Source organism: Benincasa hispida, chromosome 6, assembly GCF_009727055.1.
Source record: "Benincasa hispida cultivar B227 chromosome 6, ASM972705v1, whole genome shotgun sequence".
Lineage (NCBI taxonomy): Eukaryota > Viridiplantae > Streptophyta > Magnoliopsida > Cucurbitales > Cucurbitaceae > Benincasa > Benincasa hispida.
In genome coordinates this window covers 542,479-560,467 of record NC_052354.1, presented here as the reverse complement: position 1 = coordinate 560,467, position 17,989 = coordinate 542,479, and the positions used below count along the sequence as shown (strand labels likewise).

The 17,989-nt window shown below is 30.5% G+C and overlaps 1 protein-coding gene across 2 annotated transcripts; it reads right to left on the bottom strand.

Moving 5' to 3' along the window:
- Positions 1–309: 309 nt before the first annotated feature.
- LOC120079337 (protein DETOXIFICATION 8-like) lies at positions 310–17,646 on the bottom strand. 2 transcript variants are annotated; one of them, XM_039033497.1, is made up of 7 exons: positions 17,383–17,646; positions 3,846–4,390; positions 3,669–3,755; positions 3,511–3,567; positions 1,848–2,086; positions 1,570–1,775; positions 310–618 (listed from the first exon to the last, which is right to left on the bottom strand). In XM_039033497.1, exons 1-7 carry the CDS (start codon positions 17,602–17,604, stop codon positions 577–579), a joined length of 1,398 nt encoding a protein of 465 aa, XP_038889425.1. In that variant the 5' UTR covers positions 17,605–17,646; the 3' UTR covers positions 310–576. The 2 variants fall into 2 exon arrangements, with proteins under 2 accessions (XP_038889425.1, XP_038889426.1); XM_039033498.1 differs by lacking the exon at positions 17,383–17,646 and adding an exon at positions 5,882–6,600.
- Between the last annotated feature and the right edge of the window lie 343 nt (positions 17,647–17,989).

The following is a 17,989-nucleotide window of genomic DNA, read 5'->3' as shown; positions in this document are numbered from 1 at the left end:
ATTTAATATTTTGTATAACAAATGTAAACAAGAAAATTGACTTGGAATTTGAAAGGTACACATCCATATACCAAGTATAAAATAAAAAAATATACATATTTATAGTATTTGATAAATATTTATGTATTAATTAAACGAAAAATATATACAATTTGAATGAGATTCAAGCAAAGTACAAGAATTTGAAATAGTTGAATAAGATTGAAATATGTTTAATATATATTCTAATATATTAGAATATTACAATACGTTTGAATCTAGGTATGTAATTACTATAAATATTTAACATATTTATGTATAAATAGAACATTCAAATTGAACCATGAACATATTCAATACAATTCCACTTTAGAAAATTGGAGAATTCTCTCTAAGACCTCTCCTTTTCTAATTTCTTGTGATTTTTTCTTCCGTGTTTTCAAATCATAGTGAAGAAGATTTCGTGGAGAACGAGATTCAATCTTAAATTTTGTTTAATTTGATTCTAAATAAATTAAATATGGATGATAATTACTCAAACCACATAATTGATGAATTTACAATTGAATCAAACTATCATATCTTGGGGGAGAAATTTTAGTTATTTCCTTCAAGTACCCTTTCTCTCGCTTTTAAGGCCTGCATGGTCCATACAAATTTATAGAAGCATTAAAACAACAATGGGCCTACAATTATCATTTGATTAGCCAAGATAAGAAGTTAAAAAAACAACTCATATTAATCAAAATTAATGACTATTGACAATCAAACTTTCTCTAATATTATGGAAATCTTATAAAAGGACCTAAATCAATTCACTAATTAAAGATATTTAGTGTTTAAATTGATACCATTGTAGTTTTAAGCTTTAACTGATACAAGTCCATAATAACTGTACATTGATAGTTAAAACATTATAAAATTGATTCATTTTGACCCATATACTTTCAAAATGTTAATTGTCCATTTACTTCAAAATATTCCCCCTGTTCTCCTACATGGGTGATGCAGAAAATTACCAGGAGGTCACCCAACATAAGATTACTTCAAGCTAAGTACGTTTAATTTTAGAGTTCTTATGATTGAGCCACAGAAAAGGAAAGTGCACCTTGTTGGTATGGGTGGTAACTTTCAATTATTTAAAGCCTTTTTTAACCATACTTTCATGTCCTTAGGATCCCTCTCATTCAGATGTAATATTGGTTCATTCATGTATCCCTCCTGAACTTGGGTCGTTACATAAACTCTCTAATCGTAGAGTCGCCATTTGTTCTATATTTTGTAAGATTCTCTTTGATAAAATTGTTATCTCTCTGTTTCATGGATGTAGCTAACACATTGTAGCGAATCATGTAAATTTATGTGTCGATTATCCATACTTTATGTTTTCTATATTCTTTATTTGTCGATTACGTAACAGTTTTGCTACTTATATTTTTCAACTTTGGTTCATTTCGGACCTTAAGTTTTTAAAAGAGAGAAATTTTGATCCCTTAAAAATAAAAGGAAAAGGAAAATGAAGGGACTTAAAAGTATATAAACCAAAAGGAATAAAAAAAAAAGAAAAAGATAGAGAGGTGGAGAGGGAACCTGTTTATGCCAATTAGTGAAAGTGGTAATGAGAGCAAAAAGAAAGGTTTGAAGTGTTGCTCCTGAAACCAAACCAATCCAAAGCCCTTTGACTCTTAAATGCACAACAAAAGCCAAAACAACTGCCATTGGAATCCCAACTATGTAATATGATCCCAAATTGACATATGCCCCTATATTCTGCCATCCACTTCCTCTTGCAACACCTATTCAATCTAAATTATTAACATACACACATATATAGGATATTAATAACAAGGTAGGTTAAGACACATTACCAGAAAGGACACCAAGGAAAGTATCAATGAGAATGGAAAGGCAAATCAAAGGCCACATGGAAGCAATTTGGTTGGCAATTTGGGTGTCATTTGTGAATGCATATCCCAAGATTTTATGACACCCAAACAGAGTTACACTCACAATCATTGATTCTATCATTCCAACAACTCCCACTACCTTTACTGCTACTTTAGCTCTCTCTGGATTTCCAGCTCCTAGTTCATTTGAAACCCTTGTGCTATATACATATATATTTACATTTCACCATTAACAAATCATTCAATATCTATACAGTGTATAAACATATATTGTTGTACAATGTCACAAATCATTCGCACCTTATTATTAACCGTTTCATTTTTTGTTTTTGATTTTTTAAAATTAAACCTACATTTCTATATTTAATTGCCACTTAACCAAAATCTAAAAACAAAAACAAGTTTTTAAGGTCCCGTTTGGAAACTATTTTTTTTTTTTTTTTTTTAAATTAAGTCTATGGACACTATTTCCACTTTTAGATTTCTTTTTTTGTTATCTACTTTCACCAATTGGTTTAAAAAATCCGAGCCAAATTTTGAGAATTAAAAAAAAGTAATTTTCAAAAATTTGTTTTTGTTTTTGGAATTTGGCTAAGAATTCAACTATTGTAATTAAGAAATATGCAAATCATTATAAGAAATGTGGATGAAATAAGCTTGTTTTTCAAAAACAAAAGCAAAAAACCAAATGGTTATCAATGGATGCCTAAAAGTTACGTTTTTTAATTTTCAAAATTTGGTTTGATTTTTAAAACATGGAGTAGAAAGTAGATAACAAAACAAGAAATCTAGAAGTGGAAGAGGTACGTACTTAAATTTCAAAAACTAAAAATAAAAAACCAAATGATGGAGGATGAACTTTGTAAATTTCAATAATTATAGAGAATTTGATACCCTTTAGTGAAACTCTTATTTTTAAGTTGGGTTTACATGATCATTCTTGTAGTTTATAATTTGAGTACTTTCTTGTTGATTTAAGACCTTTTTTTTTTTTTTTTTAAGTTATATTATAAATTTGATCCTAATTTATAGAAAGTTAAAATATAGTCTCTAGGATTATAATTAAGAACTAGAATTTAGTCTCTAAATGGTTTGATAAAACCTTCCTAAATAGTTTGTTTAGTTTGATACAATAATCTTTATAAAAAGTCCGTACCAAATGAACCATTTATAAAGTTTTTATTAAATCATAGAGACTAAATTCTAATACAAATTAATCATAGGAACTAAATTTACAAGTGGTCCTATTTTGTTATTTTTTTTTTTTTACCCATCTAACTTCTTTTTCATTAAGTGTAGATATTATCATGTTTAGGAGGCATAGAAAGGGAAATTATTTTAAATGATAAAAATATTGAAAATATTTACAAAATATAGTAAAATTTTAATAATCTATCGATGATAGACACTAGTAGACTTCTATTATTGTATGTCAATGTCACTGATAAACACTAACTTATAGACACTGATAGAAGGTCATTAGTGTCTATCAATATCTATCATCGATAGATTCTGAAATTTCGTTATATTTTGTAAATATCTTAGTTTATTTTTCTATATATGAAAACAATCCGACATACAAATATGTTTGGAATAAAAACAAAAATAAATAATTGGAACTCACCTTACTGTGGCCCCCAATCCATATGGTATGAAATAATGCAAATAAGTGATTGAGAAACTGCCCAAATACCATTCAAAAAGAGTTAAAAAGACTTTAGTCTTATGATCTTATAAAAAGAGTTCTAAACCATTAACATAATTAAAATGCATAAATAGTACCATATAGAAAGCACAGAGGCCTCCACTTTAGGATTTGGCAAAAGCCCAGAAAGCAAAAGAATAACCTCATAAGACCACCACTCAAGGCTGCAAAACACACACAAACAACAACAACAAAAAAAAAGAGTTTAAATCAAATCAAATCAAATCAAATCAAATTTCATCTGGATCACTTACCAAACCATCAAAGCAGAAGGGATGGCAAGCCGAAAGAACTTGGGGATGCTCGAGATGGCTTCAGTCGAGAACGGAGCCCGAGTCTTGTTACAAGAAGGAGAGAAGAAGATATAGAGGGCAAGCAAAACAGCATTGAGCCAATAAGATATACCAAGAGCCAAAGCAGCTCCCATAACCTTGAACTTGAAATGAAGGACAAGAAGCCAACAAATGGGAATATGCAAAGAGAGTGTGAGAAAAGAGCAAAAGAGCAAAGGAAGGATCAAGCTTTGAGTGAGGAGATAGCGCACAAGAGATTGAAGAATTGCATAAGCAAAGAGATTTGGAATGAGAAAAACTGAGTAATTTCTTGCCACAGAAGAAATTGAAGGGTCTTGGCCAATCAAAATGAGTAATTTGTCAGTGAAGAACCACAAAATAGAGATTGGAAAACAGACCAAAAGAAGTGAAATCATGCAACTATAAGTATAAATTCCAAGCTTATGATATTGCTCTGCCCCATATGCTTGTCCACATAGAGTTTCTAAAGCTCCAGCCATTCCTAGCTACCAACAACACAAAGCAGCCACAGTTTAATATCAACATACAATAATTTTACATCATATAACATAGTAATTAATATTATCCCAATTAAAATTATTCAAAACTCTCCACCACAAGATTATAAGAGAATATAAATAAATGATGATTAATTAAAATACTATTTTAGTCCTTGTAATTTAAAATTTATTCAATTTTAGATTTTATATTTCCAATTATCCAATTTTAGTCCACATACACATTTTCGATAAATCTTAAATTTAGTTCTTTCAAAACTTACTTTACTAATTATATTAGAAACAAAGGGGACGATAACACTTGTGTTTTTTTGTTTCTTTATTTATTTTTTTTCTTTTTTGATAATGTGTGGCCCATAATGTAGAAATATGTTTTGTTTTTTTTATCATTAATTGATTGCGCAACATGCTATCGATATGTATTTTTGTATGCAAGGAAATATTTAGGTTAGTATCGAGCACATCTACATTTATTTAATTTAGTGATGAACATTATTTTTTTTTCTTTTTCCTAATTGTCTCTTTTTTTTTTTTTATCAACATTATGATAATTGAGTTATGCTTAATTTAGTTCTAAAATTGTCATTTTTTTTATTAATATTATCTTTTTAAAAAAAATTTACAATTATAAAATAAACTTAAAATTTATTTAAAAAAATATAGTTGTTTTTGCATGATTGGACTTTTTATAGATATCGCATTCAAAATGCAAGAAAGTTATAAAATATATGATCCCATTAAATTTGGTGGCATGGCGATGGGGTGTGGAAAGATGAGGCATAGCAACTTGTGTGTTGGAACTAGTAGGTTCAGAATTAATTCCATGGCACATTGGTGAAAAGAAAGAAAAAGAAAAATAATAAAAAATGAAAGGAGAGATAATAGAAAATAAAATAGATAAAGAATGTATTGATTTTTCTTTTCTATAATATGTAGAGTGGAAAATCGAACCTTTGATTTTTAATTGAGCTATATTCATTTTGACAATTATTAAATATTTTTAATTGATCTTAAAAATAATTATGAGAAAGAGAGAAAAGAAAGAGAGGAAGGGAGAGAAATATATGTGGTTAACCACATAATTATACAAAATTTGAAAAAAGGAAAAAAAAAAAAGATAACTATTTCATTGAAAATTAAATTAAGTTATGAAAACTAAAAAAAAAAAAACAAGAATTAATAGTTTCTAAAAGATATTTCTCTTAAGATAAGATGAAAACATAATTGAGAAATGATATAGAAAAAAACAAACAGAAATTTTAAAAACAAAAAAATTAAAAAGAAAATCTTCAAAAACATATCTTATCTAGAAGAGGAAGGGATGATTATCAAACATTAAAAAAAAAAATATATATATATATATATATGGAAGCATATGGAAGTAGGAAATAAAAAACGATAATATTATCAAACGGTCACATCAAAAGAAGCCAAGAACGTATAAGAGAATAAGGAAATGAGTAGGAATGAAGAGATTACAAGGAGGCTAAAGCCAGTAACCCGAACAAAGGAAACGGCAATGGAGACTCCAGAAAGCAAAAGCTCGTCGCCGAGATGGCCGACGACAATGACGGTGACGACCTGCAAAAGGTACTGAAGAACAAGGGATGTGATTATGGGAGCTCCTAACAAGCTCACCTTCTTCACCTCCTTTGTATAAATTCTCCATTTTTCTCTCATTTTTTCCCCCTTTTTGTTTTTAATTTCTCCTCCCAAACTTCCCTTAAATAAAGAACATTATTTATGATACAACTTTCAAACTACAAGATAAAGCTACATTCATTTTTCTATTTACTGCACTAACTGAACCTTGGTCCCACTCCCTTATCCCATAGTGCTTTGGAATCTAAATTATGCTTCAATTACTTCAAAGAGATATTACAATCCATAAAAAAATCATTGGTACGAATCTTTCATTAAAAAAAAAAAAATTGCTTTAATATTATTTTAATTTGTTGTTTACAATCTTTATATACTTTCATAATATCAATTTTGATAATTAATGTTGAGATATTTAGGCTTGATTTATGTATTATGCATATATTTAGGCTATAATTAGAAAATTTTGTTATTTATCAGAGTCCAATCTCTACAGTTTTCTATTTTTTCAATCGTCGTTGTTGTTCGGTTTCTGCCTTTGTCGACGATCCATCGACATAGGTAAATCTACGCACTAATCCATTTCTGATTCATTCCAATTTTGTTGTTAAGATTCTCTAGACGTGAATCTCCAACTGTTCCAGTAATGTAGATTGGTCAAATTTTCGGTCTAGAACTCCGCCACTATGAAGAACTTGATGCTCGCCCAGATCTGCCGCAAAACAAAACCCATTCGATGCTCGCCCCTACTCCAAATGATTCAGATGGACCGATTAGTTCAATCAACTTGGTTTGGTTTCATTTAGTCAGCCCAGGTTCAATTTGGTTCTTAGTTGATTCTTTTATCGATTTCAGTCTTTGTTTAGTTTTCCGATTTTCCAGAGTCTATTTCGTTTTATCTTTAGATATTTTCGTAGATTTCTGTTTTCAACTCAGAAGTTCGTGGGTTTTATGAAGGTCTCTGTTTCCAACCTAGAAGCTTCGTGAGTTCCCGTTTCTAGCATAGAAGTTCATTCCAGTTCTTCATGGGTTTTCTGCTTCCCGTCCAGATCTACCGTGTTTTGATTCAGAATTGCTTCTTCAGTTTCTATCCAGTTGTTTAACTCAGTTGCTTCTATCACCTTGAGTTTGAGTTTGAAGGAGAGTGTTGAGATGTTTAGGTATTGATTTATGTATTATGCATATATTTAGGTTATAATTAGGAAATTTGGCTATCTTCCTTTCTATAAAATCCGTATGTAAATCTAAGTTAATATAAGAATTTATTCAGTCAAATACCAGTTTCCACAATTAAGAATATTCATTTTGATTCGATACTTTCAACATTAGTGTTTATTTTAATTCCTTTGCTTTTGAAACATTGTTCATTTTGGTTTACTTTTACAAAGAGACCATTATGGACCATTTTGGTTCTTTCGTTTTCTTATTTTTTATTCTTCCTTTTTTTAAAAGTTTAGCATGATACGATATTCACTAGATTTCTTTCAATGTAGAAATAAATTTGTACATGAAGGGATTTTCTTTGGGTATAACAATTGTGTTAAAATTTTGTAAATAATAATCAAAATTGCAAATTTTCAAAAGTACACGCTTTGAAAAGTACAAAAATTACATAATAAGAAATTAAAATGATAGGATCAAGATAAAATAAAACTAAAAGTACAGAAACTACCTAGTTTAAACCAAAACGCCAAGCTTCTACCTTTTAATATCAATTATTATTTTAGATATCTAATTACTTTTGAGTCACGTTGTAATTAAGAATGAATTTGAAAATTGATAATATCAATTAATTTTTTAGGTTTTTTTGGTCAAGTAGGTTTGTTATTTTTTTAGACAAAATACTTTTTAGTCTATAAATTTTTTGTTAGTATCTATTTGTTCTCTAAAATTTCATATGGGACACTCTAGTTTTTGAAGTTTGGAAAATGCCCTTAAAGGGTTTTAAGTTAATTTGTCCGAAAAAATGACATAACACATTGATCAATTATTCGAAGAAAACAAATGCCAAATATGTAAACCCTCTTAGCTCCGAAAGCCTCGAGTTCTCAACCCGTTTTCTTCTCCTTCTATTTGTTCAACATCTATCTCTTAAATCATTAATTGACCTAAAAATTTAAGCGGATGAGTAATGAGAAATTTAATATCATATCATCTAACGGTCTCCGTTACTTGTGGGATTGAAATATGAAGAATACCCAACAAGTGAAAATTAATATTAATTGGAGAGGAAACAACATTACAAGGATTTGAACACGGGACCTCCCTAGACCACTTGCTCTGGTACCATTTTAAATCACTTATTAATCCAAAAACTTAACTTGATAGATGAAGGTAAATTTAATACCATATCATCTAGCACTCTATCAATCATGGCTGAATATAGAGATGTTTGTATTTTTAGTTAGTTAGGTAGAAAAATGAGCTTTGCTTCTTTAAAAATGTAGAGAAGAGAGGTTTCTACAAAGAGCTCATTTTGAGGGAGAAAGGAGGATGGGAAAACAAAGAGAAGAAAAAATAATCCCATTAATATATAAAAAAAAAAAAAAAAAATTAATAAAAATGAGTACCTTAGTAAAAATTGAAAAATACTTAGCTGCTTGCATCCCATGGCTCAATCATAATTTGTCAAAAGACAAATTTTTCTTATTTCTTTTTGAAACATTTTAATTCTTTTTTTATATGAGTAATGAGAGAGAATACATAAAGATTAGTGTATCGGAATATTACCTTTTAAAATTTGTCATCTTAATATGTCACATCTCTTTCTATTAGTCAACTAACCGTAAGACTAACTCAGATACTTTTAAAATTATTTTCCAAATCTTAGGAATTAAAGTGTTTTTTTAGAAACTTTAGGAGCGGAATAAAGATTATCCTAAATTTGGACCAAAAGTGCATCTTTTTTTTTTTTGTAAAGTTGATTAGTATGAAGCGTGAAGGCTTACAATTATTCATATTGAGGTCAAAAAAGCCGGATTATGACATCCAACAGAAAGAAGTAAACTAAAGGAGACTAAAATTTAAAAGTAGAGATAATTCCTACTTGTGAACATATTTCTAAATATATTATGAAAATAAGAATTTATATATAAAACATTCATTGAGTAATAAATTTAATCTCTTAATTTTAAAAACTCTCTCTCTCTCTCTCTTTTATTTTTATTTTTTGAAGCAAATGTTTAGAAAGTTTCAATTACATTTTAAACTTTGTATTATATTTCTTTTTAGTTTCTATATTAAAAATATTATTTTTTTTAAATAAAAGCAAAAGTATCACGTGACACATTTTTATTGGTAGTAATCAAACTACACATAAAAAGGGTTCCAGTCTGACTACACCTTTTTTTCCTTTACTTTTTGTTATATTTTCTCATATTTTATTGATAAAGTTTGTTGAGATGGACAATATCATTTTATCAACTTTTCTTCTAAAAATCTTAAAAGAAAAAGTAGGTTAAAAACTAAAGTGACTTCCTACAAAGCCATATGATTTGCAAGGGATATACTGTTAGATAATCTTCATTTATCATGAAATTTCCTTATTATTCAAGAAATTTCTTAGAGAGAATTTTGGGCTATTAGATCTTACACTTTCTCTAAGATCAATTTATTGTCCGTAGATCTTTCCCATTGATCAAGGGCAATTAGAGTCATTAGATCTTTCGGGACAATTTGGAGCCATTGGTTTTACTTGATAGCTAAGTTTCTTTGGGCTAAAACTAAGTGGGACCCATAGTTGCCAAACCAATCTCAAAATCTCTAACAAGCAAACAAAGTGTGTGAGAGAAGAATAGAGACAATTTCTTCTTACAAGAAAGCTTGATATTCCTTTATAAGAAAGAAACTTTTTAACTCCTATTTTATATAATGGAATTCTTATAGTTATTTTTATATTTCTTACGTAAAAGAGTCTAACTGTTTGCTAAATTTTAAAAACAAAAACAAGTTTTAAAAAATTAAGGTCGCGTTTGTTAACTATTTAGTTTTTCATTTTTGTTATTTAAAATTAAACATATATCATTCACATTTCTTATAATTGTTTAGATATTTGTTAAGTACAATAATTGAATTCTTAGCTAAATTCCAATAATAAAAACAACTTTTGAAAGCTACTTTTTTTAGTTATCAAAATTTGGCTTAGTTTTTTAAACCATTGGTGAAAAGTAGATAATAAAGGAAGAAACTTAGAGATGGAAGTGGTATCCATAAGCTTAATTTTCGAAATCAAAAACAAAAAACAAAATGTACCAAACTGGGCCTAATTTTTTTAGTTTTCAAAACTTGACTTGGTTTTTTAAAAAGGGATAGAAAGTAGATAACAGAATAAGAGATTTAGAGGTGGAGAAGAGTTTGTGTTAAAATAGATAGTAACACAAACTATTCTAGAAGGTTTCTGAAGTATCTACCATATGACACAAATATGTAAATTAGATTTTTTCTAAAATCATGTTGTAGTGTGTAAAATAAATATCTCAAAAGAAAAGATCTAGAAATATTCTAGCTATTCTTTAAGTTCAAGGAATTTTAGACTTCCTTTAGATAAAGATAATCTAAGAAATATCGAGAATTATTGGTAGAATCCAAGAAGAACCTAGAGAGACCTTTTTACTTGGGCTCCAATGATCTCACACCTATAAATAGGAAATATGTCCTCATTTGTAATGCAAAGAAAGAAAGGAAGAAATAAAGAAAAGCTAAAATTAGATAACTATGGAGGAAGAAAAGCGAGTGAGTGTGTATTGAAAGAGTGAAAAATTGTTCAAAAGTATTCATCTTTATACATTCTTAATAAAAGTTTCTTTTTTGAGTGATTGTTTCTGCTCCTTTTTGTGCCAATTTTTCTAACATCTTCTTTTTGTGCCAATTTCTTCAATAATTTGTAGGCTCAATTTTTAAAAACTAAAAAACTAAAAACCAAACTATTACCAAACAAATCAATAAATATTTCCAAAAGAACATCAAGAAAAAGTTAAAAGTTATTACATCTTTTCATGCAAATTAAAGTCTGGTTGCCATCTTTATCTAAATTCATGAGCCAATCACATGTAATAAATGGCCAACATCATAAATTTCAATCTTCCAACTCTACTTATGACGTAATATTTTAAAAAACATGACATTTAAAAGGTTAATAAAGATATTTTCGTTTATAAATAAGATAATTTCATAATAACAATGAATGTGCTTTTGGAAAATCTACCATGAAGGCCCTAAATCTTAATGGAATAGTTGTACTATTTTATCAAAAGCATTGACTTACATCCGGTTGGAGATGATACAATTAAAATTTTCCTTAGCGTGCTTATGAAAACGTCTTGGTTCATGGATTGAATGAAATTTACATGGTGACTCTTGTATCAAAGCATAAGGGACTCCGGCCGTTGTGGACTATTCAACTTATTAGTTTGTGTAATGTTTTTACTAGGGGTGCAAATTGGTCGGTTTGGGTCGGGTTTTCTTCAAAATCCATTCGACCCTACCTAGTTCGATTTTCATACAGACGAGACCAATCTGATCCAGTCAAATCGACTCGACCTGATCCAATTCGATTTTCGTACGAACTAGTCCGAACCGGTATAATTGGATTTGGATCGGTCATGTTCGGGTCAATCTCAGCTTATGTGAATCTATCTCAATCTCATATTCAAAATAAAAAAATAAATGTGGATATGATAGAACTAAAAAAATATGAAAGCACCAAAGCGACATTGGAAGAGAGAGAGGAAAGATCCAACAATATCTCGAATAAAAAAAAATCTTCATCGAATTAAAAAAAAAAAAATCGAATCTTAGATCCAACAACATCTCTACTCTTATTCTTCTTTGTCTGTGGTAAACTACTCCTTGATCTTCTTCTTCTTTTTTTTAGAGAGAGAGGGAGATGTGAGAAAAAGCGTAGATGAGAGAGAGGGATACGAGAGAGAGAGGGATGTAAGAGAGAATGTAGAAGAGAGAGGGTGGCGTGAGAGAGAGAGGGGAAGAGATAACGAGAGGGATGTGGCAACTAAAAGAAGTTGGAAGGCAGAAACTCTAATTCTTATTTTAAGTGGGTTTGGTCGGGGAAAATGAGAATCGTATCGAACCGATCGGTTTGGTTCGATTCTTTTTTAATTTGAATAAAAACTGACCCAAACCAAACCGAACTGACCTAGGTTTTACAAGATCATTGTGAAGACCACAGAAAATCAATTGAAATCGTTGTTGGATAAAGTTATTTGATTAGTAGAACAATCACTTTTTGTGCCTAGATGTCTCACCTATGATGATACCAATAATTAGGTTTGAGCGCATTCAAAACGAAAGGGAGGGATGGAAAGTGCAGTCGTGAGATTTGATATGAGAATAAAACATATGAAAGAGTCAAATGAGACTATTTGTATACAAGATCGTGCTAAAGATAGATCTTAGCAAGCAATAGGTTCACTTATTTATGAGCTATGTGGAGACTATCTGCTTTTTTATCTTGCTAAATGGGAATTCAATCTCAACTTTTTCAACCCTAAAGTGAAATTAGATAGAGAGGTCATCTTTACCCTTATTTTTTAGTTATTTGTTCTCATTGCCTCTCAAATTTATTATATTATGGGATGCATATGTGTAATTTTGTGGTGCTAAAAATTACTACATTCTATTATATGATTTATCATATTTTTTAATAGATGAGAGGTTAATTTTCTTCCGAGCTTTTATTATTAATTATGAGAAATAAATGGTCATGGTGAGGCAAAACACGAGTGATAACTCCTTGAAAAAGCTATATTTTCCAATCTAAATTATGTTAGTTCTTAGAAATTTTATGTTTATGTGTGCTTCAATACAAGTAATTGAGTTTGAGAGGTCGTTAGAATGTCTTAGGTGCATTTTGGAGCTTAACGGAGGATTCATGGATCAAATGGAGCATCAAAGTTCAAGTGGATGAAAAATGACCAATTTGTCCTTAAAGGACAACGTTGCAATGCGGGGCAGTGCTGAGAAGAAACACTCCAAGATAGTAGTGCAGCGTGCAACATTATCATGCAACGTTGTGACAATATCAACGCTGGTGGAGGAAGAGCGTAAAGCATCGTTCCAGCAAGCTTGAGGTTTATCCTAAGAGCATCGCGATACTCTCGCAATCCCTATAAATAGTTCTTTTCTTTCCAGGGTTAGGGTGAGAGAGGTTCAACCCTCAGTTTGAGCATTTTCTTTTTATTTTCTTTATTTTCTTTCTTTTCTTCTATGTATTGTAGTTGTTCCTCTTAAGTTAAGGTTGTTAGTTCAACTTTTACACATTAGATTACCGTTAAAACAGGTGAAATTGAGCTAAGAGAACACCCATAGGTAGTGAGAGATTGTCACAAGGTTAAGGAATTTCTTTTTCCAATTTTTATGCTATTGTTTTTGTTCATCTTTGTCTTTTTAGTTCATTTACATTATCCTTGTACTCATGAATTCATTATCAATGTGACACATATACCTCTTTGAAAGAGAAACTTGATTTCTTTAGGAATACATGACTCCACTGAATTAGGGTAAAGGAAAAACTTTTGAGGTTATTAAAAACTCTAAAGTGGCTTTGCTTGGAGAAAAGATAAATGATCTTTTTGTTGTTAATATAGTAGAGTGTTAATACAATATTTATAGTAACTAAATTAACTTTGGTAAAGGCTGATATTTGACATAAAAGACTCCAACACATCAGTACTAAGGGACTGCAAGTTTTATCTAAATAAAGCATTCTACCTCAAGACATCAATGAACAATTACATTTTGTGAGCACTTCAATACACAACGTCACTAAAGCTTTAACGTACCATTAAAGAAATTCTAGACTACATCTATTTCAAACTTATATGGGTCAGCCTTAACTCCAAGTCTAAATGGATCAAGGTACTCATTATCCTTAACTGATAATTTCTTCATAAAAAGTAGGGTCTATTTCCTTAAATCTAAAGATCAAATGTTTGAAAAGTTTAAAGAGTGAAAATTGATGGTGGAAAAACAAACCATTAAGGAAATAAAGTACCTAAGACCATATAATAACTTAGAATATGGTAAAGAGTTCAACAAAAAATTTGTAGAGAGAATGACATTACAAGACATAAAATAGTAAGGTTCACGCCACAACAAAATAGGGTTGCATAATAGTTAAATAGAACACTCATGGAAAGGATGAGTGCTAATTGTCAGATGCTATTCTTAATGAGAAATATTGGGTTAAATCTTCATCTTATACAATATAAACCTTAAATAGATTTCCCTACATTTCTCTTGACTACTTAACTTCTAAGAGAAAATGGTTTAGTTATCCTCTCAACCTTTAGATAATCTAAGGATGTTTGGATATGTTGGATGTGTGTGTGTGTGTACGCGCGCGTGTACACCAAAATCAAGGAAAACTTAAAGCTAGAGAAACTAGATGTATCATGAGTTAAAGGTTTCACGATATGGCATCCTATTTAGAACAGGTAATTTACAATCATCAGAGATGTAACTTTCAAAGAAAAATAGATAAATTAGGAACTGTATAGAAACATTCCTATTAGAATTGAGGTGGAGAAGTCTGATAACCTTCCTACAAACTTTATATCTCAAAGAGAATTAAAAGAAGTAAATTAAGAAATAAGGGAGCAAGATGATTTTATAACTCAACTTGATTTGAGTCAATACTTTTTAGCTAGAGATAGACAAAGAAGAATTATAGTGCTTCCTACTATGTACTAAAAAATAAACTGTTTGAATCTCATTTTAAATTCTAGAGTAGCCCCTACTGATGAATAACCATTCACTGTTGAGGAAGTTATAAGTAGTTCTGATGCTAAATGTTAGGAAAAATAATTTGTTTGCGTTAATCAATATGTGTTGATGGTTATGCGATAATCATACGTTGGTCTGACGAATATGCAAAATGCATTAATCGTGTATGCGATGATCATACGCTCCTGTCACAAGTTTTCTTGCTCTCTCGCCAAGTATAATGAGATCACAAGTTTGTCAGGATGATCCTAGGTTGAACATGGAGACTTGCAACTAAAGATGATTGTAAAGTAATGTGTTTGAGGCTGAGAATAAAAATTAAAAGAAAGAAGCTGATTAACTATATGCTACTCCTATTCCTAGCTAAACAGACTGAACAATTGAAGTTTGAATATGAGAATCGGCAGAGATGCGGCAACTATTAATGCGTAAGGAGATACATGGAGAAGTAGAGTTGTGGAGGAGATATCACCAAGGATAAGCCCAGCTCGCCACACTAACGCATCGTACACCTCTCGGTGGTCAACCATATGCTTTATATCTCTATAACGCATGGTTCCTTTGAGCATAAGGTTACTTACTCCTATCTCTAGTAACACTGGTTACTTTGCTTAGTGAGTTTCACTACTTACCCTCTCGGGTAGTTAGTTATAGCTACTCTGTTCATAGACAAGCATTGCGATAGCCTCGCACTAAGAAAACAGGATTGACTCACTATACTCGCGCAACGCACACTTCTCAGTGGTTTGCTACATGCATTATATCTCTATGCCACATGATTAAGTGCGATAGCTTTTGCAATCTGCACTTAACTTATTGCAGTGAAAGAAAAAGATGATAAAGTATAAGAAAATGATGAAAATGGTATTGAAGGAATTAAATAGATACATTGATTACCAAATGTATTACTGTCTTAAGCCAAAATGTAATACAATACTGAGGTTAGAAAAGAGATGGGTGGCTAGATGTAGGCAATCTCTTACTTCCATCAGATTCTTGCGATAAATACAAAATAGAAATTTTGACATAAGATAACACATGATATAGGGTTAGCGGGGATTTTAGTGTTGATCAACGCAAGTTCATTATTCCACATGAATTCTTAGCAATATTAACGCATGTTCTGCTCATCAATCCTCATATGTCTAAGTAAAAGGTTGCAATAGCTTGTATTTCTATAAGCTATCACTAAACTATGGATTGAAGTTTTGAATGAAGAGTGTCACTGAATGTGAATTAAACTTGGTCTCAAGCTCTTCTATTTAAAGGATGCAAAACCAATTGCATCTAAATAGATTTGCAAACTAAAAGAGAGAATTCCATATGTATAGAATCGTAGATATAAAGGTAGATTAGCAGCTGGAGGCTTCACACAAAGGCAGGGTATTGATTACTAGAAAATATTCTCACCAATGGTCAAACAAACCTCTATCAGATTTCTACTACTAGTGGTTGTTTTGAATTACTTGGAATTGAATCAACTAGATGTCAAGACAACCTTTCCACATGTGCATCTAGATGAGACATTATATACATCGTTCAAAAAGGAAAGAAGACCTATTATGTCTACTAAACACGTATATCTATGAACGTAAGTAGTCTCCTACATGTTGGTACAGAAGATTCAATGAGTTCATAGAAAGCATTTGTTTTCATAGGAGTTGCTTTTGTTGGGTTATATGTCATAAAACTCGCAGTTTGTAAAATTAAACATATTCTATTTGCAATAAAGATGTTATTGAGGTTTATTCAATAAAGTTGTTATTGAATATGTAAATTACACTTGTAAAAACTAAATCCAATAAGCTAAGGTCTATGACCATTACATGAGTACTTGGACTTTATGTGGAAACATAAGAATGGATCAAGTTCGAGTAGATAGCCAAAATGGTCTATAGCATACGAATAAGGTTGGACACCTTATTCTGGAAATATTATCAGATGCGGTCCACATTGTATTTAGTACAAATGATGTGATCCTGAATCATTCATGTGGAGACATGTGAGTAGAGATGTCATATGCAATGAGTTTGTATAAGACCGGACCAAGAAATAAGTCACTCTTACTTTATAAACGTTGTTTACTATTTAAGACTGACTATTTCAAAGCGATGACCTAGGTAACTTGACCTTAGTCCTGAGCTAACTATGAACTCTTGTTTATTCATGATTCTCCTTAAATTTGCATAGGTGAGGGTTAGCTCAACAGTGTCGGCTCAATAAGCCTCTCATTTTAGTGGTAAGACAAGGTAGAATGTGCTTCTTTCAAGTTTAACCACCACAGAACTTTTTAAATTTTACAATTCATTTGTTGAGTTGCAAAGTTAAGTACATTCAAAATAAGACTGATCATCCTATTTTATGGAGTGTTAAAACTTTTTAGTCAAAAAAATTATTCTGTGTCAAGAGTTTTTATATCTAAGGAAATTTGTGTCTAACCTAACTCAATCCTTACGGTTAAAATCATATCGGTTTGGAGTTTAAATGTTTAATAAATAAGGAGTTTGCATGCCGAAAAGGGTTTCCAATTCCAAATGCACTTAGGATTTTCAAGCTGGTTAGGGTTATGCTCCAATTGAATTGTTTGTCACACATTTAAAATGAGATGAACTAAGAAAGCCTATAGAAAGAAAATGACTTACAAGAACACTACATCCAGTGACATTGATGAAAGATGAAGCAATGGAAACTCCAGAAAGCAAGAGCTCATCTCCAAGATGTCCAACCATCATCACTGAAACAATTTGCATTCCATATTGCAAAATTGTGCTGGCAGCCATTGGAGCTGCTATGAAGCTCACTTTCTTCAGCTCTTTTCTATAAACCCACCAATTTTCTCTCATTTTCTCTCCAAACAAACACATTGATCTTTAACCACTTTTTCCCTTACTTACCCTTCAATCAAACACTCCTCTATCTCTTAAAAATATATATATAAATGGCAGTTTAAGATAGGATTCTGTATATATATTTGGAATCTGACACATGAAAGCATTGAATTTAGGGACCACAACTTTAATGAATCCTCTCTTCCACTAAACCTCATGGTAATAATGCAAGTAAAGATGGTTGTTAGGAACATTGATACTACTAAATCTTTAAATTTGGAAGCATTTTGTTTGTAACTCTACTTTTCATTTATGGAAATTTAAGGTTCAATTATAGTACATATATGTATATATTACATAACATCATCTATCATATAAAGATTCTAATATTCCTGTAAAACTGGTTGATCAATAGGACCAA

What these genes read in the sequence shown, in the direction of transcription:
- LOC120079337 (XM_039033497.1), bottom strand. Translation starts at nt 17,604, where the DNA reads ATGTGTTTGTTTGGAGAGAAAATGAGAGAAAATTGGTGGGTTTATAGA. An exon ending in TCACTGGATGTAGTGTTCTT is followed by an intron (nt 4,391 to 17,382) that starts GTAAGTCATTTT and finishes TGTTGTTGGTAG; the next exon opens with CTAGGAATGGCTGGAGCTTT. An exon ending in GCCTCTGTGCTTTCTATATG is followed by an intron (nt 3,568 to 3,668) that starts GTACTATTTATG and finishes GTATTTGGGCAG; the next exon opens with TTTCTCAATCACTTATTTGC.